General features: G+C 40.8%; 2 protein-coding genes across 4 annotated transcripts in view; one reads left to right on the top strand and one right to left on the bottom strand.

The window, feature by feature from the left end:
• Positions 1 to 725, top strand: part of LOC120323710 — a 24566-nt gene extending 23841 nt beyond the window's left edge. Inside the window, exon 3 of the mRNA XM_039383771.1 lies at positions 19 to 725. Coding sequence (XP_039239705.1) covers positions 19 to 725 — 707 coding nt within the window. The remainder of the gene's footprint in view (positions 1 to 18) is intronic.
• Positions 726 to 17811: 17086 nt separating this feature from the next.
• TJP1 (tight junction protein 1) overlaps positions 17812 to 24253 on the bottom strand; it is a 163282-nt gene continuing 156840 nt past the window's right edge. For all 3 annotated transcript variants that reach the window (XM_039383774.1, XM_039383775.1, XM_039383776.1), the window contains 3 exons: positions 24033 to 24250; positions 22666 to 22809; positions 17812 to 19370 (listed from right to left, as the gene is read on the bottom strand). In XM_039383774.1, coding sequence (XP_039239708.1) covers positions 19276 to 19370; positions 22666 to 22809; positions 24033 to 24250 — 457 coding nt within the window. In that variant the 3' untranslated portion in view covers positions 17812 to 19275. The remainder of the gene's footprint in view (positions 19371 to 22665; positions 22810 to 24032; positions 24251 to 24253) is intronic.

Genomic DNA, 24253 nt, shown 5'->3' with positions numbered 1-24253 from the left:
TCATCTATTCTGATCCAGATTATTATGACATCCAAGTTCCTGAGAATGTTCCCTGCACGCAACCAATGTGGAAAAAGGTAATTCAAGGTGCCCCTAAACCATATATTTCTTGCTTGATACCCGTATATAATCCAAAGATGGAGGAACCAAGCGTGGACACTATGTGTGCTTGGATAAGAACCATAGAGGAAAATATGGAAGACTCCTTCAATCCCCTGTACCAACGCACCTACGATAGGGAAAGAATGGAGAGAGATTATGAATATTCCAGATATGAGGACGACCTTAGAGACAGAGAGGACAGAAGGTATAGAGATTACCAAGAAAGGCCAATGGGAAGATCACGGTGGGACCGGCAAAGACGACCTCGGCCTAGACCTCGATCCTGGTCTCGATCTCGCTCACGGTCCCTGTCATTCACGCGTCGAAGGAAAGAGAACTCTAAGTGTTGGTCACGTAACCAACTATGGGCATACCTTCGTAGTAAAGGAGAAAACATGAAGAAGTGGGATGGTGAACCCACTTCTAAGCTTGAAGCTAGAATGAGGGAGCTGAAGCGAAAGAAGACTGACAAGAAAGTTGTCTATGTAGTAGACGGAGACTTCTTAGAAGAGAAACTGCGATTGCCAAAACACGAGAAGATGGAGGTCCACTTCGACAACAGCAAAAAGTCTAAGAAGTCAAAGTCAAACTCTGACGACGAATGTTCTGATCAAGACCAGTAGAGGGGCCCTGCCTTCTGCCAGGAGAAGGAGAGGGACCAAGAAGATAATCGAGTTTACTGGGCTGTGTGGGTTCGATGGCCTGGCACATCGGATCCACAGAGATACCAGGCCTTGATAGATACTGGAGCCCAGTGTACTGTAACGCCTTCGGAGTATAAGAGTACCGAGACTGTTACTATTTCTGGAGTGACCGGAGGGTCTCAAGAATTGTCAGTAGTAGAGGCGGACATGAGCTTGACGGGAGATCAATGGGAAAAGCGTCCCATTGTGACGGGGCCAGAAGCCCCTTGCATCCTTGGTATGGACTACCTAAGAAGAGGATACTTCAAGGACCCAAAAGGGTACCGGTGGGCTTTTGGTATAGCCTCGGTGATTGAAGAGGAGTCCAAGCAATTGTCTGCCCTTCCTGGCCTCTCAGAAGACCCTTCCATTGTAGGATTACTGCGAGTTGAAGATCAAGAAGTGCCAATAGCCACAACAACTGTACACAGACAGTATCGGACAAACCGAGATGCTGTGATCCCTATCCACAAAATGATCCGAAAGTTGGAGAGCCAAGGGGTGGTCAGCAGAACCCATTCACCCTTCAACAGCCCCATCTGGCCTGTGCGTAAATCCGATGGAGAGTGGAGACTGACTGTGGACTATCGTGGCTTAAATGAAGTTACGCCACCGTTGAGTGCTGCCGTACCAGATATGTTGGAGCTCCAATACAAGTTGGAGTCCAAGACAGCAAAGTGGTACGCCACCATCGACATAGCCAACGCGTTTTTCTCCATTCCTTTAGCGGCAGAGTGCAGGCCACAGTTTGCTTTCACCTGGAGGGGCGTTCAATACACCTGGAATCGACTGCCCCAGGGGTGGAAACACAGTCCAACCATCTGTCATGGATTGATCCAGGTCACACTAGAGAAGGGTAAGGCTCCCGAACACATCCAGTACATCGATGACATCATTGTATGGGGGGACACAGCAGAAGAAGTTTTCAAAAAAGGACAGACGATCATCCAGATTCTCCTCGATGCTGGTTTTGCCATCAAGAAGAGCAAGGTCAAGGGACCTGCCCGAGAGATCCAATTCCTAGGGGTGAAATGGCAAGATGGACGACGTCAGATACCAACAGACGTAATCAACAAGATTGTAGCAATGGCTCCGCCCACAAACAAGAAAGAGACCCAAGCTTTTCTGGGAGCAATAGGCTTTTGGAGGATGCACATCCCAGAGTACAGTCAGATTGTGAGCCCTCTTTACTTTGTGACCCGTAAAAAGAACAATTTCCAATGGGGTCCTGAACAACAACAAGCTTTCAGGCAAATCAAGCAAGAAATTGCACATGCCGTGGCTCTTGGACCAGTCAGAACGGGACCAGATGTAAAGAATGTGCTCTACACCGCAGCCGGAGATAAAGGTCCCTCCTGGAGCCTCTGGCAAAAGGTGCCTGGCGAGACAAGAGGGCGACCATTGGGTTTCTGGAGCCGAAGCTACAGAGGTTCTGAGGCCAATTACACCCCTGTGGAGAAGGAAATCTTAGCAGCCTATGAAGGCATACGAGCAGCTTCAGAGGTAATTGGTACTGAAGCACAGCTCTTCCTGGCACCCCGATTACCAGTGTTGAGCTGGATGTTCAAAGGGAAGGTGCCCCCTACGCATCATGCCACCGACGCCACGTGGAGCAAGTGGATCGCTTTGATTACGCAACGTGTCCGAATCGGGAACTCGAATCGCCCTGGCATTTTGGAAATCATAACCAATTGGCCTGAAGGTGGGAACTTCAGTCTGGTAGAAGAAGAAGAAGAGCCAGTGAGTCGAGCTGAAGAGGCTCTGCCATATGATAAGCTGCCAGATGAAGAAAGACGCTATGCCCTTTTCACCGATGGTTCCTGCCGTATTGTAGGGAGGAGCCGGAAGTGGAAAGCAGCTGTTTGGAGTCCCACCCGACAAGTGTCGGAAGCCACTGAAGGTAAAGGCGAATCGAGTCAGTTTGCGGAACTCAAAGCGGTCCAATTGGCCCTAGATATTGCAGAGAGAGAAAGATGGCCAAGGCTCTACCTGTACACCGATTCGTGGATGATAGCCAATGCCCTATGGGGATGGCTAGACCGGTGGAAAAAGATGAATTGGAGGCGTAGAGGGAAACCCATCTGGGCTGCTGATCTGTGGCAAGACATCGCTGCCAGAGTGAAGAAACTAAATGTAAGAGTCCGCCATGTGGATGCCCATGTGTCCAAGAAGCGAGCTAATGAGGAACATGCTAATAACGAACAAGCAGACCGAGCTGCACAGGTCAAGGTCTTGCAAGCAGACCTAGACTGGCAGCAGAAGGGAGAGTTGTTCCTAGCTCGATGGGCTCATGATGCTTCAGGTCATCAGGGCCGAGACGGCACTCATAGATGGGCACGAGACCGAGGGGTGGATTTAGCGAAAGATATTATCTCTCAGGTTATCCGTGACTGTGAAACCTGTGCTGCTATCAAACAGGCAAAAAGGTTTAAGCCCCTGTGGTATGGTGGACGTTGGGAGAAGTATAAGTATGGAGAGGCCTGGCAGGTTGATTACATCACATTGCCACAGACCCGCCAAGGTAAACGCTATGTGCTTACCATGGTGGAAGCAACCACCGGATGGTTGGAAACATATTCGGTACCACATGCAACAGCCCGAAACACCATCCTAGGCCTTGAGAAGCAGGTCCTGTGGAGACATGGCACTCCAGAGCGAATTGAGTCAGACAACGGGACTCATTTCAAAAACAGTCTAGTGGCCACTTGGGCACAGGAGCATGGTATTGAATGGGTATATCACATTCCATATCATGCACCTGCTGCAGGAAAAGTAGAAAGGTGTAATGGACTGTTGAAGACGACTCTAAAGGCACTGGGTGGGGGAACTTACAAAAATTGGGACAAGAATTTAGCCAAGGCCACCTGGCTAGTCAACACCCGAGGCTCTGTCAACCGAGCTGGTCCTGCCCAAGCAGAGTCCCTCCACACTGTAGATGGAGACAAAGTTCCAGCGATCCATCTAAAAGGTGTGTTAGGTAAGGCCGTTTGGATCACTCCTCCCTCAGGCCAAGACAAACCCATTCGTGGGATTGTCTTTGCTCAAGGACCTGGATATACCTGGTGGGTCATGAGGAAGGATGGAGAGATCCAATGTGTGCCTCAAGGAAACCTAAGCCTGGGGAAAAACTAATTCTGTGCCTTGAGTTGTATTTTACAGGAGACCAGACACCAGACGAAAAAAAAAAAGACCCGAACAAAGCTGATACGAGAATCCAAGGATGGCCGATGATGACACAGCCCAAACCAATGAGCCAGCCCTAAACCGGAACTGTGATTATGACGAAAGGCCAAGAACACAAATCGAGTTGCTGGTGGTGCTGATCTTCAATGACAGACGACAGCCTTCGAGAAAAAATAAACATGGACTATATATGTATATGTGTATATGTGCGGGATAGAGACGAACACAATATACAGGTGTTACGTAAAGAAATAGTATGGAATAAGGGGTGGAGAATGTGGTGGTTTCAGTCTAGGCCTTCCTGGAAACCAGCTTGTAACCAGGAAGGAACTAGGAAGGTGACCAAGGAAGTATTCCATGCTATTCCTTTACGTAACCTAGGGTATAAATAAGGCATGGATAAGATAGTTCGCTCTCTTCCTTTCCGGCGAGGTCCGAGAACGGTGGGTCCCTGTCTCGGTCTGGCTTATCTGGAGCCGAGGCCTACAGTGACTGCTGTTATCTGCCACCCGTGAGGGGAGAGCCAAGGGCCGTGTCTAGCCATCCTGCCTGTTCGAAGGGAAGTGGTGAGATTTTTGCTAATTTGCCTTCGGCTGGTTGTTTGACTTGTGCGGTCCTTGCCCCTTTTTGTCCTTCTCCCTTCCCTTCCCCCCTTTCCCCCCCCCCGGTGTGTGGTATTCTCCTTTTGTGTATCTGTCTCATATGTAAAACATATATATATATATATATATACATATTTTTGCTATAGCTTTGGCTGCTTGTTTCTTTTTTCTCTTTTCCCTCTCTGGGAGGCGGGTCCTCGTTGTCGAGTTTCGGGGGACTTGGCGGGAAGCCAGCTCGAAACTTGCACATTCCCCCATAAGAAATGGAACTGTATAGGGTAAAAAAGGTAGTGAATACAGTGGACCAAGGCCATATATACTGGAATTATGTTGTAATGACTCTCAAACCCTCAATTCCTGGGTTTTGGGAAGACCCTGATATTGGAGAAAGGTGGGAGATTCCACCAAGCAAACTCAACCCCATATTAAAGCTTTGGGCTGCCATTAAGCAAAACAGTACAAACCAGTATTTTTAATATCCCTGGAACAGCTTGCCTAAAGAGTACAATGCCTGATGAAGACTGTATGTACAAAAGGTAGTTTACCCAAATGCATAAGCTATTTTAGCACATCCTCTTGGCCGGCATCAGAGAGCAATCCCACTTCAGTACAGCACAGCCATTCTAACCCTCCTCAATCCAAGCTCAGGGCCTCTCATGAACTCTTCTTCAGGTGGGAAGGTTTCCAACACAGTAGTCCCTCAATCATCTCCAAATGAAAGGGTGTACTCAAAGATACTCTAATGAAGGACTTAAAACCAACTGAATCACTACCACAAACGTGCAATAGATTCGCTGGTCTTTTCTGCTGAGGCCTGTTTCCCCATGTACCCTTCAGACAGAGCAGAACGCACAGATGTGGCAGGTTTGCAGAGTTAACGGGCTCTACACAGACTTCTGTCCCTTGACAGTTTACTCTATTTCCTGTTTATAATTTCTATATTTAGTAGTGAAGTAGATTATCCTTTTGAGAGTCAACTGCTGACATTCCTATACATATTAAATGGCACATAGAAAACATTAGTCTGTCCCACAAGTTGCTATCTTCAGATTCGCTGTCTTCATAACTCTCTGTGGAAGGGCAGATTCACTCAGCAGGGTAAGATTCAGCAAAAAATGTTGTTTGACCCTCTTTTGAAGCAATGCTTAAAACAAACAAACAACAAGTAGAAGTGCTTCGCCATTGATTTGTAACAGTTATTTGGAAGCACCCACAGTCATTTATAGTTAGTTTGTTCCCTCCCCTGGCGTCTCCCAGAGAACTGAAGTGTTCAGCATGGTTGCTGTTTCCCACAGCATTGCTCAGCTCTACCCACGGGTCGGACAAGCAGTGCCAGAGCCCTGCTGGGAGGGGGCTGCATGTGCCAGGGCTCAGGGCACTCTGGGGGCTCACACTACGTGTGCCAGGGCTCAGGCTCTGGGGGCTCACACTAAGTGCAACCTGAGCACTTCCATCATGGATCATGGGGCAGTGACTCACCTGCACTCAGCTGTCACTCCTCTCACACACAGTCTCTATCCCGCCATAACTCTGGGATTACACAGCTCGTGCCATATCTGCCCCTAACACGGCATTTCAGAACTGCTTAACTCATATATGCAATAGAAGATAAAAAGGAGAAAACTGCTCTGACAGGGTTCTCCCTCTTATTTACTCAGATATTTTTATCTACATCAGTCTGGCATTTTAATCTGTTGCCTTCACTGTCCTTGCCTTTAATTTTTTTGATGACAGGGCAGCAGCAAGTTCAGCTCCTTCATGTGCAGTAAGGTTAGAACCCTCCCCTCCTCTTTTAGGAGTTAGAAAGCTGGAGCAAGTGATCCCAAAGTCAATGGAAGACATCAAAAGCATGGATGCTGCCATGCTGCCAGAACTGCACAGCTATTTGAGTGCTTAAAAGACTAAGGAGAACTCAGAGTTAAGATACTATATTTCATTACAAATAGCACAAAAAAAGTTGTCCAGTTTTGTAGAGAGTAAGTGTGGTTCATTCATGGTATTTCCAAAAAGTCTCTAGTTTAAAAATTGCTGAAAATTTCACCACGGCAAATTACAATGGCAAATTAAGAGTGGATTTTAAAAAGTAAGTAGAAGCCAGGCAAGTAAAAAGTTACTGCATTCAGGTGATACAGCTCTTATTTCTCACCTGTTCCTAATGTATATTCCAGGTCCACAGAGGTCTTTGTTGAGATCTTTGAGTGAAATAAAGCTAGTTTCTGCTGTAGGTTTTGGGCACCTGCTAGAAACCTGAGGCTGGAAATTGTAGATGATAAGTATGATTATTTACCCTCCTATGATAATTCTGAAAAAAATCCAAAGCCTGATTCTCCTTTCTTTTACTGATGACTCCTTACACATCATGCTAAAAGTGGTGTAAAATTTACAACAGTGTGCAAAGGCTGGATTAGCAGGATGTGCACACACATTTCAAATTGCTGGCTGCAGCTCTTCTCTGCTTCAGCAGAGATCACGTTAGCAATTATTAAATAGTCAGACACAGTGGGCAGCTTATTACTGTCATTTAAATGGACTAATGAGTCAATTATGGCTAGAAACACACACCTATGGCATTTATTAGCTCTAAGCTTCCCTCCTAAGTGCTGGGGAAATAACTGAAATGAAAATACAGGTCACTTGCTAAAACAGAATGAAAACTATTTCTTCAAGAACTGCAAATAAAATCTAAATTCAGTCATCACTTGAAGTCAAACAGTCCACAATTACGATACCACATAAAAACTGAAAAGGTGAGTTAAATTTTAGCTGTATACAATTGGGGAAAGTTTCTCCACTGGAGACCTATGTATACATAGGTTCCTTTATCAAACAGCTGGCCATGCAGCTTTTGCACTGAAAGCAAAGTGGGAATTAACGTCCCTGATACAGACAGTCCATAAATAAAGCATGGGTTGCAATATTCTAGAAGCTAAAACCACTTTTTTGTCATGAACTGAAGCTCAGAAGTACTACAGCAAAACACGCAAGTCTGAATTCTCTAACACTTCTGCTGAATTATAAAACATGGGCCGTAAATATTTAACTGAGACAAAGGAGGCTTTATATTCTAGTAAGAATAAAGTGTTACCTTCTCCATTCCCCTCATTCTATTTTCAAAGGTATGCTGAGGGTCATTGGGCATCAAGAACCCATTTTTTTGTCAAACATGAAACCTTCCTGGGAATGTTCAGTGAGAAACTACTGAGGTGTGAAAAGAACAATGGAACACACATACCACAGAAAATAGAGCTGCAGCTTCAACCATGAAGTTACACCAACTAGAGCAGCTAAAGCAGCACCATCTGTGCTGTTCTGTTTGTGTCTGTTCGCCCTGTCCACGTGTCACAGTGCCCTTGCTGCTTGCAGGCACCAAGCACAATGATTTCCAAGACAGAGAGAGGCAGCTACAACCTTATCCAGATGCAAACAACTGGTTAGACAGCAGAGTGCTACTACTGCTGCAAAAAACAGATAACTTCTAGTAGTAAGAGTTTTTAGTACCTCTTGACATTGGGCACCAAATATGGGTGAGTTAATTTACCTGCTAAAGATGAGAAATATTGTGTAAATAAGGAAAGCTTTACAGCATTTATGGAGTGAAAATTTCAGGTATTATATAAGATCACATTATAGGATAAAAGCACTACCAGCAACATCCATACTATACTGTGGCAGCTTTGCAACCATTTAATTCAGGAAGCCTCACTGAGCATAAACAATTCAGCTAGATTAAAGTAGAGCTATGGACAGTTACAAGTACATTTTGTTCAATTAACAGCAAAAATATATAACCCGCTAATAGAAATTTTGAGTTAAAACTAGCTTTTACATTTATTCGATTCCAATCTTCTTCCATAAACAACAGTATGACAGCAGGCCAGAGAAGGAATAGCAGCAACTGAGCTATTTCCTTAACCAATTTTTAAGCCACACTGGTGTCTTACACAAGAGCCTTTATGAAGTACGGTATTTTTGTCACCACATTTTTTTTGGACACAATCAGATTCTCCATAAATTAGCAGGCCAGAGCAGTCTATAGATTAAAACTCACCTAGACTCTTAAAAATGAAGGAACAGCTTCACTGGGGCTAGCATGAATGTCATGCTACCTGGTCAGAATTGTAAGATGGTTAAGGTTGGAAGGGACCCCCAGACATCACCCTGTCCAACCCCTACTGCTCAAGCAGGGTCACCCAGAGCCAGCTGACCACAACTGCATCCAGGTGCCTTATGAATAGCTCCAAAGATGGAGAGTCCACAACCTCCATGGGTAATCTCATAGCAAATAAGTGGTTTGTGATATTCAGAAGGAACCTCCTGTGTTGCATTCTGTGCCCACTGTCTCCCTTGTTGTGCCACTGGGCACAACTGGAAGAGCCTGGCTCTACCTTCTGTGCACCCTCCCTTGATGGTAGTTGGTTTTTATATATGTATTAAAAAGAAGATCCCCCCAAGCCTTCCCCTCTCAGGCTAAACTGTCCCAGCTTTTACTCATAGGAGAGCTGCCCCACTCCCTCCACTGTGCCTCTCTGCTGGACTCTCTCCAACACATCCCCATCTCTCCTGTACTGAGGAGCCCAGAGCTGGACATGGTTCTCCAGGTGTGGCCTCAGCAGTGCTGAGTCAAGGGGAAGGATCCCCTTCTTCACCAGCTGGCAACAGTTTGCCCAGTGCAGCCCAGGAGACCATTAGAGATGTCTTTGCTGCAAGGGCACACTGCTGGCTCACTTGAATGTGAGTGGAATCAGGAGTGTTTCCTGCCAAGACCTTCAGAAGGTGGTCTGATGGCAACCCACAGCGGAACAGGAAGGTTTCCATATGCCAGATTAAAGCACCAAAGAATGAAGAGACTCAAGGCATTTCATGAGGCCCAATGGACACAGCCACATACCCACAGCGCAACTTTTTCTTACCATGGTAATTTGCCTTCTATTAGTGCTGAGGAAGACATCATATCTACATTAGAATCACAAACAACACGCATTAAAAAAAAAAATTCAGATGTAGAATAAAGGTATGAATGAACTACTGTTACTGGGATTGAAAATTAACATAGTTTTGCTTCTGTGCTTAACTTAATTAGCTCTGCATTTGACTACACTGCAGTTGAGCAGCACTACTGTTCAGGAAGAGTTGACTGTACAAGATACACTTTTGATCTAGTGCTTTTCCTTTCCCGAATACGTAGAGAAGATTGCTGGAAGCATATTTGAACTGACACTGAAGAAGAAGACCCTGAGCAGCTACTACATGTGAGACCTAGACTATTTCGGAGTTTACTCTATTGTGGAATTACTGTTTTCTTCTACCTTTAATTACGCGTCAAGTGATTCACATAAGAAAACTTGTCCATAAATTGTAAATTTTTCTATGAAGACTAATCTTGTATACGTGTTCATTATTTACCAAGACATACAGAATGAAAAAAATTACCTAAGACACCTTTCTTTCAAGTCTCTCTGCTTACTCACTGGTCACAATATGGCTGTTCTTAATGCAAAGGAAACATCCAAACAAACCTACTGAGCAAACGCCATGCCCGTAAACACAGGGGCATAACTTTCTGGATTTCTGCACATACCATAAGCAGGTACTATTCTCCAGAGTTATATTTATCCTTACATAACTCTGCACCAGAACCCCAGCATCCTTTTCCAAACATTTTTAGAACCTGACATTCGCTAAGAATAAAATGATGCACAGATGGATCCCTGGATTTCATTGCCTCATTAAACACTTTAAATATCTGTTCATTCTAGTCAAGAACAGAAACATTTTTGGAACATTTGCTCAACAGAAAGATTTCTTACTCAGCTGTGATTGCTGCAAGAAATATTATCTGATCCCATCACCCAAAATTAGTACATTCTGACAGAAAACTAGAGATAAATAAATCTTTGATCTTCTTGGATTAAAATACTCTTTCTTCTGAAAAAGGATATTATTAATATTTTCTTTTAAATTACACATAGACTTCACCACACCCATGAGGCTACAGGAAGGTATTCACAGAACATCTGGCATCTAACTTCTATTTTGTTAATAGAAAAATTATCATCTATACTCCAAAATCACTATTTTCTTAAGACAATTTAAAAAATGAGGAGTTAAAATGGGCTTACTAATGAATCATCCATTTAAAGCTAAGACTCAAATGCTGAGAAGGCCTTTAACAATTTTGTTTTCTTAACTCCATATACATAAGTAATCACCCAACAGTCTAAAGATGAATTTTGTTACATATTCCCATAGCACAAAGGTCCTCTCCTTCTCCGGAAGAAAAACTTTTTGAAAAAAAAAAAAAAAAAAAAAATCCTTCTTTTTTAGAATTTGATCCGGATTACACCATTCAGACTGTCATACAGACATCATACCATTATGAAAGAAACCCCCAACATTTTGAGATAGTAAAAATAATAGCAGTACAGTTTACACAGCCTGTTCTTTAGGAAATTACTTTGTACTACACTGAATTCTTTCCTAAGATTAGTTTCAAAACAGATAACAGTTCATGCAAAGGGAACATATTTAACTGCAGACTAAAAAAGTCTATAAAATACATAATCTCTTTCTGGGTAAATTACATTAGAGCATCCTTCAGGCATTTCCCAACAGTTTATTAGTCCATAAAGAAAACCCACAGTCCTGGAAAAATGACAAAGGCAGAAAATACTGGGCCAAAGCAAAGTTAGATGGCACAAATGCAACTCGCCATAGTGAGTCTGAGATTCCTGTTGCACTAAGTTCCTTTGCTTTCATAGCTGACTAAATAAGAACATCTGTTTTGTAACTACAAAGGCAGCCTTCAAGCAAACTCTTTTCTGAAAGAGGCAGCAAGTCTCAAAAAAAGTAAGCCAACCTGCTTTGCAGAAAGAACATGATAAAGGACCATTTGTGCCCGTGAACTGTCCTTTCCATTGAAGTGAACATGGACAACCTTTCGTTGTACAAGCAGCTCTGGGCTCCTGAGTGCTGCACAACTGAAGGCCAAGCCAAGCTTTCTGATGACTCAATTAATACTGAATATCTTCCCCTTGGCTACCTTCTATAAAGACATGCCTCTTGTTTACGAGCTATGACACTAGTTTTAAACGACAGCCAAGACATTTGAAGGTCTGTATTTACAGCGTTTTCTTTATAAAACAGAAAAGCAATTCTGAGGAGCTCAGTGCTCTGAAACAGGACTGTGTCCGTGTGTGTGCACAGCACCGCTGGTAGGAGATCAGGAGGGATCTGTCCAAGGCAAGGGCGTGCAGTGACGGTGTGTCCAGCACAGCTGGGACACGGCTGGGCAGCCCTGTCCTCACAGCACAGCCCAGGCTCGGACAGTCATTGCTCACACTGGGCCTCTAAAGCCTCCCAGGACTCAGAGAAGGCAAAGTCAGGCAGGGCTGCAGCATTCTAACAGTGGCCATATAAAACCTGAAGAAGATCAATTACACAATGCACTGTTTGTTAGGAAGTTTGAATATTTGACACTGCTACAGTCTGATGTGAAAATGCCTGGAGAATTAATAAAAAAGGAAGGACACCACATTTAAGGAGCACCTTCTGGAACTCAATATAAACATGCTGCCTTTCCCATCTCCCCTGCCCTACAGCCGTTTGCTGTTCGTAAGGTAAGACCCCCCCCCAGCGGCTGCCTGTTACTGTCACACACATGGGAGCTCAATGACTGCTGCAACTGTTCAGTCTGCAGAAAAGAACAGCAACACTTGCCAGTATGAAGCCTGATAAATCAAAAGGAATCAAAAGGTTGTCAGAAGTTACGCGGGATTTTGTATTAACTGATTTGTGTTATGCACACACTGCACAGGAGTTCTGCTGAAGAGCTCTCATTGCACACAAGCCTTTCCCTGACAAAGGGAATCTTGTACAAACTGCTAATCTTAATTACTCCTTTTTAATTGAAGTATTGTAATTATATATTTAAATATAAATATATTTAAATATAAGTATGATTATTTTCTTTCATAGTTTCCTAGGTTTCACACCTGCAGGTTAATTCCAGTAAGCTTCATTTATTTGTATTCAGATTAATTTTCTCTTTCCTTGAGGGGTTTTCACAGTGGTCCTTCCTGACAGCTTTCACAAATGTAAAACTAGTTGTCCATAAAAAAATACCTTTTTCTCTTAAAGTAGGATTGAATTGAAGCACCAATGCATACAAGAACTTGCATCCTCCACTTCCATTTCTGTCCCATTTTGACCTGAACTCCCATGCAGGCATGTTCGCAGAGATTATGGTGTATTCTCTATACGTGCCTTCATCGCTACAAAGTCTGAGCTAGTTGCTTTGTATTTTTGATTAAAAAAAAAAAAAAAAAAAGGATCACATCTAGAAACCAAGAGTAGCACTTAATTCCTTCAGAATTCTTTAGCACTTTGAAATCAAAGTAGTACAAAGCATGCTGGCCCCACCGCTCACTGCCATGCTATACTCAACTGCCTACGGACCAGAGTAAGGTCACTGGAAAAGTTCTAACTATCCAACCAAAAGACAGGAGAAACAGAAAACATGTCAAAAGTTATGAGTATGTCAGAGCAGTTCTTGTCATTAATTTAAATTAAATGTAATGCTTTTGTGTATATTCCTCTGTGCTTGCTCATCACCTACTCTCACATGCAAGAGGCAAATTCTGAACTTCTTGCGCACAGAGTGATGCCAACCTCCCTCACCGGAAACGAGACATTTTTACATTCTGTACAGAAATTTATCAAAAAACACACCATCAGGGAACTTTGCTAGGCAGGTTTTTTGGGGGTGGAGTTGGGGGTGTTAAACAGAACACAGCAGCAGGATCAGCTTTATTTATGGGCTCTCCGGAAACTTTCTGCTTTGTGACAGTTTTCAGCATTTTGTGAAAAACTGCTTTTCCCACTTACTGACACAGTTTAAAACTGGGTACCTGTTACTACCACAAGCCATGGCTCCATACCATCTATGCCCATTAAATAATGGTAATTACATTTATGGGCATTACATTTATATGCCACCAAACCAGAAAACAAGATTCCAGTCTCTGGAAAACAACCAACCCCCCCCACCCCCAGACTTCTATAACAGCAGAGTCCCACATAAGGATGTGGGACTAGGGGACCAGATTTTGGCAAGACTGACATAGCTGCATAGATATTATTGCAATAGCTTATGTCTGAAATACCTTTGCAAAACTGCCTAGAACCATGAAAATATCAATTATTAAGAAAAAATGAAAGTCTATATATAACTGAAAGACACACAAGCCCACTCTTGCCACTCCTGCATTCTCAGCAGACATCTAAAGTGCTATAAAAAACTTCAGTGTGCTGCTGAGAGAAATAAAAAAAAAAGTGGTGCTGACACCAGCAGCCCCAGCAGAACTGCCAGGGATGTCCAGGGAAAAGGGCTGCAACTGTTCCTTCTGGCACAGGCTCTGGCTGTTCTCCAGAGGCAGCAGGTTATCTTTCACGTAGCTGATTTCATAGCATTACATATTATACAGTAAGGTTTGCATCTGCCTACATCTTGTGCCTTTCCACAGCTTTTCACCAGGACAAACTGAAAACAGTCAACACAAACCTTAATTTTAAGGCAACTATTCCCTGAGCACTAAGCTGACTTCCCTGATATCTTCCCTGACTCTACTAAGGCGCTACTTCAGTAAACAAATACATAAATTTCTGTATCACGAATTTAGTTAATTCTACCCTACCTTTTTATTTTGAAATGTCAAATATTTGGTCATTAAGTCAGGAAGGACAAAAGTTAAGTATAATTAGGAGGGAAATCACTGCAGCCAGCTTCACTGTTACACCATCCATACTGGAAGGTCACTATCAGGCTCTTTATTGTGTGCTCCTTCCAGCAAAGAAGTTTCTTCTCATCTTCTTTCTGCAAAGAATAATTTTCATTGCCAGGTTTCACTCTGGCAAGGTTACCTCATCTAAGCCTTTGGCAAGGCTTTTAAATGTGTGTAGACTTAATATCACCACTGGTAATCTAAAGCCAAGATATAAAAGAACCTACCAGCTAAAGACTAGATGTCATTTTCCTTAAATTCTACAGCCTGTTTCTCACTTAGGTCTTCCCCCAAATTCTAAGCCTAAAAGCTGGAAGGAAGAAGGGTGGAAGTAGGTCATAATTTCTGAGAAGACACTGGTTTTAATATAATCGAGAAATTAATACCTTAAACAACACGTTTTAAGCCTGCACTTACCTTAACAGACTGTAATTTATAGTGGTTTCAGTCTGTGCTCAGCAACTTTTATATAAAATGGACAAATGCTGCAGAATACTGTAAAGACAAGGTACAGTAGCTGAATATTTGAATAACAAGGGCTTTTTTGTTCGACTATTTTTAAAGAAAATGTAATGTGCACCCAACTATAAAGATGGTGTCCTTAGTCACTAATAGACTACAGTTTATTTCTTTAGGGATCTCTTTTTTTTCTGTTGTCTAGCTAATTGCTATTAAAGTCAACAAGGGACTCTCAAACATGTTAACAGTTAACATTAGGATAACAAGCAGAGAACTGTGGGTTTTCCTAGTGAGAATGATTTGCTGCAACAGATACATTATGCACACAGAGAGGTTCACGATGTTTAACTGTATTGAAGAGAACTTACTTTCAAGTTTTATGTGAGCTAAAGGGATCCCAGTGGTTTGTCCATCTGCCCAAGTCCCCTCTTCTCCAGTCTTTGCATATCAGAGCTTCTGCCAGGCATCAAATCCACATCCTTACACAAACTCAACACAGCAACATCCCTCAGCAAATTCTGTCATGCTGAGAGGAGTAACAGACTCCTAAACACAGAAAATTGCTGCAGCATTTATGTTTTACAGAAACTGTTAAACCTCTGAGACACATCCCACTCCTCCCAGTTCTCTTATTTCACTCATCCCCAGGTGAGCAGAAGTCCCATCCCTCATGTCTGTCATTCATCCAATCTGGCTGCCTCCCTACCCCCATAAACTGAACAGATATACAGGACATCAGGTCAGAACAGAAGGAAGTCAATGCAAAAAAATCCCAAACAAAACCAACCAAACAAAAAACACCTCCCAAAACACCCAAATGAAACCAAACCCCACCAAAACACCAAGATGCGGACACAAAAGAGTGCAGATCCCTGACCACAAACAGAGGACCTCATTCCCTCATACAACAGTGTAGGATCTTTTATCAATTCCATGGAATACACAGAACAGACCTGGTGAGATCCAATTACGTAGCACAAATCAGAGTTGTTCCTCTGTCAGCAACAGTGACAGATACCAAATCTGCCTTACTGGCAGCCTCTCCAGGCTGAGGGGACACTGAACATTCTGCATTGTCTCTACTCTTCCACTGTCAATTTTGTCCATGCTGGAGATGAGGAGTGATAGGCAGTTAGTGCTGTAATAAACTTCAGTGAGAAACTTCATACACAGACACAGAGCAGATTAGTGCAGTTTCAGAATCAGCAAATCTCCAAACCTGTATGGTTTGATTTCTGTCACCTGGTCCACGTTACATTACAGCAGAGAATCTTCAACCAGAACCTAACCACTGTGGTGATTTGCTTCACCTAACCCAGGCTGGCAGGAACAGATTCCTTTTACAATCATAACTGTTTGTGTATGTATCACGGAATACTTATTACTACTTTTCTTGAAAAAAATAAAAATAATAAAGAAAATTTTTACCAAGAACCTGAATTAGAGAGAGGAACAGTAAGTCTGTACCTACTGAGTGTCTGCTTCCAACACCGAAGGCATTTGTGAAAAATTAACACAAGACTTAAGATCTACACTTTTAAACTTCTGTACAATTTGCAGGGCCACAGTTGGCCAGTACATCACTGAGACAAATAGGAAGAATTGAGAAGTGCAGTTTTTGAAGTTCATACTAAACACTAACTAAAGAATAATAACAAATATAATATAAAATATAATATTAAATTTTGCAGATGAACTTACCTGCTGCAGAGTCTAGCCTATATAAAATATGTAAGGAAGGCAATGTCTTGCAAGGATAAAGATTTCCAAACCACTAGTATTTTAAAATTAGAAAATGTGTTATTTTAGCCCAGTTATTCCCAATGGCCATGTTTTAATCCAAAAACATTGGGGTTTGGGTTAATTAATGAGAAGGAAGACATACACATGGTTTAAATTAGACACTTTGATAAACATTCCATAGAGGCAGACAGCAAAAGAATTTCTTCAACAGGCTGCTTTTCAGTAGAGAATTGCCATATTTTTGAACAGCATCAACCTTCTCATTTCATTTATAAAATTACAACAGAGCAAAAGCTGTCTTTTTTTTTTTCCTTTTGATAGAAAGGCATTACCCTACACCCCTTAAAAAACAGAAGATCAGAAAGATGTTATCTGGATCACTACAGTAAAACCAACTCGGGACAGTTACACCTCACAGCACGTTAGACTCAGGAGGGCCAAGACACAAATAATACCACTGCAAACAGTCCATGCAGTGTCACTCCAGGGTACCTCAAGCCCAACTGACTGGCTCCTTTTGTAGTGTTCCACGTGGTCCTGATTTTGGCTGGGATAGACCTAATTTTCTTCTTAGTAGTACTGTGCCGTGTTTTGAATTTCATTACATTAATGTTGCTAACATTGATGTTTTAGTTGTTGATAAGTAGTGCTTACCCTACATCAAGGACTTTTCAGTGTCTTGTGCTCTGATAATGAGCAAGATAAGCCATGAGGAGAAGTTGCAATAGTCGGGAATGCATCTTCTGGGATAAGTCATGCCTGAGAAACAAAACTTACTCATCAATAGAAATACAGAAAGGACACATCAGGGTTATGCACAGTTTCCCAGCATTATTCAAAAATATCTTCTAGAACTTATTTTCCCTTGTAGAATAATAGCAGGTTACTACTTAGCCACGGAATATTCCAAACAGATAATGGGATTCTGTAGGAATATCTTGAAAATTGTACAGCTACTCTATGCGTAAATCTACATGCTAGAACACTTCCAAAGTATTTGAAAGAATAGGTGTAACAGTGATAGGTCTACCACTCCTACTTGTATTGACTAATTCCAATGGCTCCATTGAATTTCAGAAGGCCTGTTGCAGACAACTCCAACTGACTTCACAAAAGAGCTCTGCTACATGTATGAACATATGGCAGAATCCAGCTTTACATAGGAAGAATCCTATTTTTACATAGGAAAAATAAAATCAAAATGGATTGTGTCACGTTCACATAAATGCATTTCAGAAACAATGAGGTACTACAATCATCTTTATTATTTTAAAAACAGGTTTATTCTGTATATTTAGAAACGTGTAATTTTAATAACTGCAGAGAAAAAAAAAAAAATCAGCCACACCTGAATAGCTAATAACTCATTAACAGAATGCAGTGGTATATTATCTAAACAGTAGTAGTGCCATTGTGCCGTAATAAATTGTCTATTAGTAAAAAAATACATTTCAGGGCACATAATACAGCATCCTTATGACAAATTACAGTAGGGATACTTTTCAAGAATTTAATCAAAGTAGAGAATTCCGAGTTATATTCTTTAAATGCAGCACTTTAAAAGGTAACAACTTTGTGCATTTTTAAAAAATGTCCTCGTTCGTATATTGTAGAAATGCTGCTTTATTGCTGCAGATGTCAAAGTTCAAGGCTCAAAAGGTATGAGAATACAAAGATATCCTTAAGAAACTTTGTTTGTTTTTATATATATTTATATATATAAAAAGGTAAAGCTTATAAAAGTTAATTTACAAACCAAAAACAAAAGTGGTATGCACGCATTATATACAGGCGGTCTATAACATCTATAAATTTTCAAATGCATAGCAGAAAACATACCATCATTTTCTTCTGGTTCTCTTCTGGCTGATGAACACAAACAATACTCATCCTCTAAACCAAACTCACAAATTTTTTTTGTTGTTCCCCTCACCCCCCCAGTCTCTCATGATATATTATCTAGGTAAGCACAAAAGCCATACAAACTTAATACAGAGAACTATGAGAGCTAAGATCATTAAAAACATGAGGGTAAGGCATCCCTGCTGGTTAATAGGTCTGTAATAATGTGGTTAATTTACAAATCCACAGAGGCAACTGAACCATAGTCATCCCACATGCTTTTCCCCTCCCCCTGTTCTCAGCACAATGTTTCCATATACATTAGGTAGATGTGTTTGCTTTATCTCTCAGCAGAAGAAACATCTAAGCTGTGCTACCCCGAGTTGACTGTTCATTGGACATGTACACCAGAAGTCTTTTAAAAACCAGAGACCAAAATGTAGTCTTGTGAGTTAAAAACACACAGTCATAAAAATGCAGGCCAAAATCTGTGTTTTCGATACTGCAGTATGAACCAAATTTTGTTCCTCTGTGTACAATTTCATTCAGATAACAACAAAATACTAGTAGTGTCCTTTAACAAAACAAAAAGAAAAAAAAGGAAAAAAAAAAGGAAAAAACCACACAAGAACAACCAAACCAAAGCATACAGAACCTGCAAAACCCCTCCTTGTTCCCACTGTACACTCCCTGCTTGTGGCATTGTATTGTGACCATGGTTCAAAGAGTGTACTTGCTAAATCATTGTTAGTTAAAGCAAGATGCTTAAAAACTAAGATCCATTATCACTTATAGAACAGTTAATACTTGATAGAGTGGTTCAGTTTATATGTAAGGTCCATCTCAGTTTCACATTATTTACTCAATCAGCTAACTTATTGTTTAGAAGTGGTCAATTAGGACTGAGACACAGTTTGCTCCAACAAGATAGTTTGGATCCCCGGGAAGAGACTTGTTCTGCCAGGTTTTGGGGTCACCTGTGGGAGGAAAACACAATGCTGGTGTTTAGTATCCGCTGTCACACAGTGTACATCTTGAAACAACCAAGCTTTTGGACAGGAGCTTTAAAGTTCTGAAGCAACACCTGTTTTGGGGGTGTTTTTTTGTTGTTGCTGTTTCATTTGTTTTTTAAAAAAACCTTGCAGTTTGCCTGTTATTAATTTTTAAAATCCCTTTATTTTCATATAACATAGGACATATCAATTATTCAAAACAGATGCTGTGGCACTCAAGAATTGTTAAGTACAACTCATTCTACTCTACAGCACCAACATAGTGCTTTCCATTGGAGAATTGTTAACAGTGAAACAGGTGGTCACTGGCTCTTTCCTAAATTGTCAGAGGAAAAAATAAGACATTTTAAAAGCTAACGTGGGTAGGATGCATTTGAAGTGTCTTGGAACAGTTCTGAACATAGGTAAGGCAAATCAGAAGTCATGTTGTAACTAAGCTCTATGACACACTGGTAGTTTTATTTTCTATGATGAAAATGATTGTAGACAGGACTGTAGTCATTCTGCAGCTACATTCAGTAGACTTGTTTAAAAGCCTGAAATACTGCTGTTCTAAAAGGGATTCCAGTTAACTGGTACATAAAAATCTTTACAATAGATCTATCTACCTGTGGTCAAAGGTTCTGGGTAACAATCTGTTAGAAGGGAATGTCATCAGCTGCCATCTCCCCAGACAAAGGTTACATTCCATCTGCACAGCCAATTGTCTCTTTTAAATGGAGACGGTATTCTTCATTTACCCACCTAAAATCACTACAAAGTGCTGCCACTATACAAGAAGTGTCATCATCCCACTATGGTAGAAAGTGAAAAATGCACTGAAGTTGCTTAAGCCTTTCAGATAAATGACATTAAATAGCTTGGCCAAAACAGATCTGCCTCGAGAAATGTGCAACAAGTTATAGAACCCAGTCACACAGACTGCAAACAACTGAGACCTCTGTACTAAGTGAGAATGATACAAATTCCACGTAATTTTCTCGAAGAACTCATGAAAACAAAATGAAGTACACAATGCACTGAGCAATGGCAACATCTGATGCAGGGACAAAGAATAGGGGCAGTGTATAGTTAGAGAATGCAAACAAATTTACTGCAACCAGCTGAGGCTATTTATCTCAGTCAAAAACGTCAATAATGCTAGAGATTTTTTTCCTTTAACAGATTCAGGGAATTCCATTCAAACTCATATGATCAAATATATAAGAAGGGTAGAACAGGACTGTAGGACAGTCAGGTCCTAGTCTTCACATGAAATAGGCAGACTTTTTTCCAACCTTTCCTCCTAAATACATAGTAAGGATTAGACCGTAGCCAGTGCAACCTCTAGCTGTTCAGGATGTTTTTCCCATATTTACATACAACTGCTTTGAAAAGGAAAATAAAAAAGGAGATCTCTCCGTATTTTTACGCTCTAATAGGTGTGGCCATAGGAGGTAACTTTTTTCCTTGGTCAGCTTTAATACCAGAATCATTCAAGCTTTTGAAGGCGTTTAATGGTACAATACCAATGTATGAGGCTTAAATGTGGCAGAAAGGATGTTAGTAAGTGCAAATGAATGTCACTTTTAGGACAGAACATGGATACAGTGAAAAAAGATGAGGTAGAGCAGACGACTGAAGAGAGAAAAAACCCAGAATTGCATAAACTGTTATAATAAAGCCACCTCAAGAATCAGAGTCCCATAACCAACTAATTTAGAAAGAGAGAAAACAATTATTTATTTAAGACACAGTATGGTCTACTTACATATCATAAGACAGAATTGCCTAATTTTAAAGTTTGTCTCAAAAGAGCAATGTTATGATATACATCCCATTTCAGATTAACAGAATGTGGTGTTATATTTACAGTACAGAAAGTGTTAGGGTTTAAATATACACGCTCTTGCTTTCATCCACACATGCGTGCACACACACATCCCACTTTGGAAAGGGAGAAAAATGTCTCAGAAACTTTAGTTATTATTTGGATCACTTGACCCCTCTCCCTTCACTTCAAGTAAGTTCATGAACAGGTGCTATTAAGTTACAAAGGAAGTGCTGTGTCATTTTTGTACATAGTTGTCATATCTTTTGGGACCCTATCACTGTGAGCCCGTGCTTTAACACTGCCACGTATACACACATTGTTAAATAGATGCATGCAACACATGCATATAATAGCTTATAAAAAAATAACTAAAAATTATTGCCATTAATACCTTTAGATTATTGAATCCCCATGAAGGGGATCGATGCTTTAATCTTTCAAAGCATCAGTGCTTTGGTGTTGACAGTGATAGATACATTAGTGACAGAAGATATGCATACATGGTGGCTTAAATGCTGCATACAGAAGCACATCGTTCACTCAGTACTTACATCACAAATGCGCACATTAATGGCTTGAACCTTCCACAGAAATTTTTAAAGTAGCTGAATAAAACCTTAAGACTTTTTCCCCAGATGTGCAAACATTCCTTTTTAAATCTCTGTAACCTCACAGCCGTTTCATGAAATTGCTTGAAACTTGCCCAGAATTCTCAATTAGGCTCCTCACTGAGAATTTCAGCCAATACATTCTCTCTCTCATCCCAGAAAGCCACAGTGAGGTAAAAATGAATAGGTAAATAAAACTGCAACCTAGTTGCAACTTTTACTATCAACCAGAGACTTTCGGATAAAAGGCAGTAGAGGAGAAATAGGCAGGAGCAAGCAAGAAGAGTCTTGTGGAAAAAACAGCTACATTAGAATAATTGTAAATGCTTTTACTGAACACTATAGTTTTCTTAAATGACCCAACTGTTAGCATCAACTTGCACACATGGAAACAGTTAACACGCATTAAATCATGATTTATGAGCATGCAGATTGTTAAGATTTGTCAGAGTCCTATATGGTTAATTAAGCAACAAACACCAGTTATGTTACAAAGGCCAATCAGAGGTACATATTCATTTCCTCTCAATTTTAGTGCGACTATCATTTCAAGTGTATTCAGCTGTAGCAGTCCTCAAGAAAGAAGACAGAATAGAAAAATACGATAATATTTAACAGACTAGAGATATTACTCTTTTTCTGCTATCATGGTTTTAGCTATGAATTTGCACCATGAGTAAATGTAAGAAAGACATTTGTAATGAAAGTGAAATGGGAGAGTTTGACACAAATACAATGATTGAGTTTTTATATTACACAGCATCACCTTTAGCCAAAATAACTTAAATTATACGATAGCACCCAAAAGCCCCAAAAGGACAGAGGGAGGACAGCATACCCGACGAGGAGTCGGAGGATTTTAGAGCAAAAGACCAACCATCAGGGGTCATAGACGCACAGTGTGGCAGGCGGAGCTCCACTGGCTTCAGGAATTTCAGTCCATGAGGCCCACACATTACCAAGGGGCTAAGAAGTGTTTCGCCTATAGGTAAGAGAAAGAAATATCTGTTACTGATTTCTCTTGAAATAGGTTCAAAGTATTACATAATTACAATGCAGAGCTACTCAGCAATCAGGTTGGGAGAAAAATATCAACATTCTGACCTGTCAGTAAAGAAAAGCACTTTGCAATATTGTTTCTCACACTCGAGTGACTTTTCAGTAGAACATGCTACAATCTCAGAATGCAAAAGGACAAACTGCGATGATTAAATCATGTTGGGAATTTTTTTCCAGAAATTTCTAAGCACGTGCATCAAAAGGAACAAATCCCCAAATCAGTAACCAGTCTTGTTCACGGTTTTCTTTGTACTCCAGCAGCCACGTTCTACTTCTCTGATTTATGGCACACTGGGCTGAATGAAGCCTTCAGCAGCTCCAGAGACTATGACCATCATCCCAACAATCAAAAGAAAGTATACAAACATACAGGTCTACTTTCAGCTAAAACTCCAAATGTTAATGTAACATTATTCAGGTGAGGAATATGCTACGTTTATATAAAGTAACTGCCGATTGCAAGCAATAATTTTATAAATTTGCAGTTAGAGCAACACCTTGAGTTTACCAATTTGATGAAATTAGGAATCTGACATATTAGAAAATGCACATACACTGGACTAGTGGTATAAAAAGACTACGAAAAAATTGCTCAACTGATACACTACTCAACCCTTATTAATAAGAGTCAGGAATATACTTGTATTTATATAAAAGAATTTTTTTAACAGTTAAGCTGTTTCTTTAGAGAAACCAAAAAAAAAAAATACTGAGTATTTAAAAGTGTTGAAGTAAAGTCCAAATATTTAACTCAAGTCAAAGCAGTTTAAATCATGTGCTTTGCAATTCTTTTGGTCTTAACTGTGAGATGAAGAAATGTTTCTATTCAGAATGTCTAGAATAAATACCTAGACATCGACAATTTCAAAGACTCTTAGTGCACTAGGCAAGTTTTAAATTAGTACTTAAGTCTACAAATTAAATATTCTCATGTTATAATTCAGGGCCTCCACCTTGCTTGTCACTTTCAGTATTAAGTAGAATATTGCTTCCCTTACACGCCCTGTGAGATGTGTACTCTGTATCTTCATGCAAAAATCTATATTATATATTGAAGGACATTACAGTTATTGTCATATTCTATTTTGTTGTTGCTAGAAAAAAATTGTATTAAACAATAGAACAGTGTACTGTGCTAGCTCTTACCTTTCTCTTTATCCAAAGGTGGAAGTATACTGTTGTCTCTGCAGACTTTAAAATATATTTCTTGCTCTATTCCCTCCGGAATGGCTCCTTGTGGTATAATAATACTAACTCCAGTCTCTATGGAGCTCAATACACCACCATTGCTGTTAAATACACCTCTTGCTGTGGCTACAACAGTGTGTCCATCTTCCTCCTCATCATCCTCAAGTGCTGAAGGGCTG

This window comes from Pipra filicauda, unplaced genomic scaffold (assembly GCF_003945595.2).
Source record: "Pipra filicauda isolate LSUMZ 115617 unplaced genomic scaffold, ASM394559v2 scaffold324_size1259732_pilon, whole genome shotgun sequence".
NCBI lineage: Eukaryota > Metazoa > Chordata > Aves > Passeriformes > Pipridae > Pipra > Pipra filicauda.
Note: the sequence above shows the minus strand (reverse complement) of the source record. Positions and strands in the feature narration are given on the sequence as shown.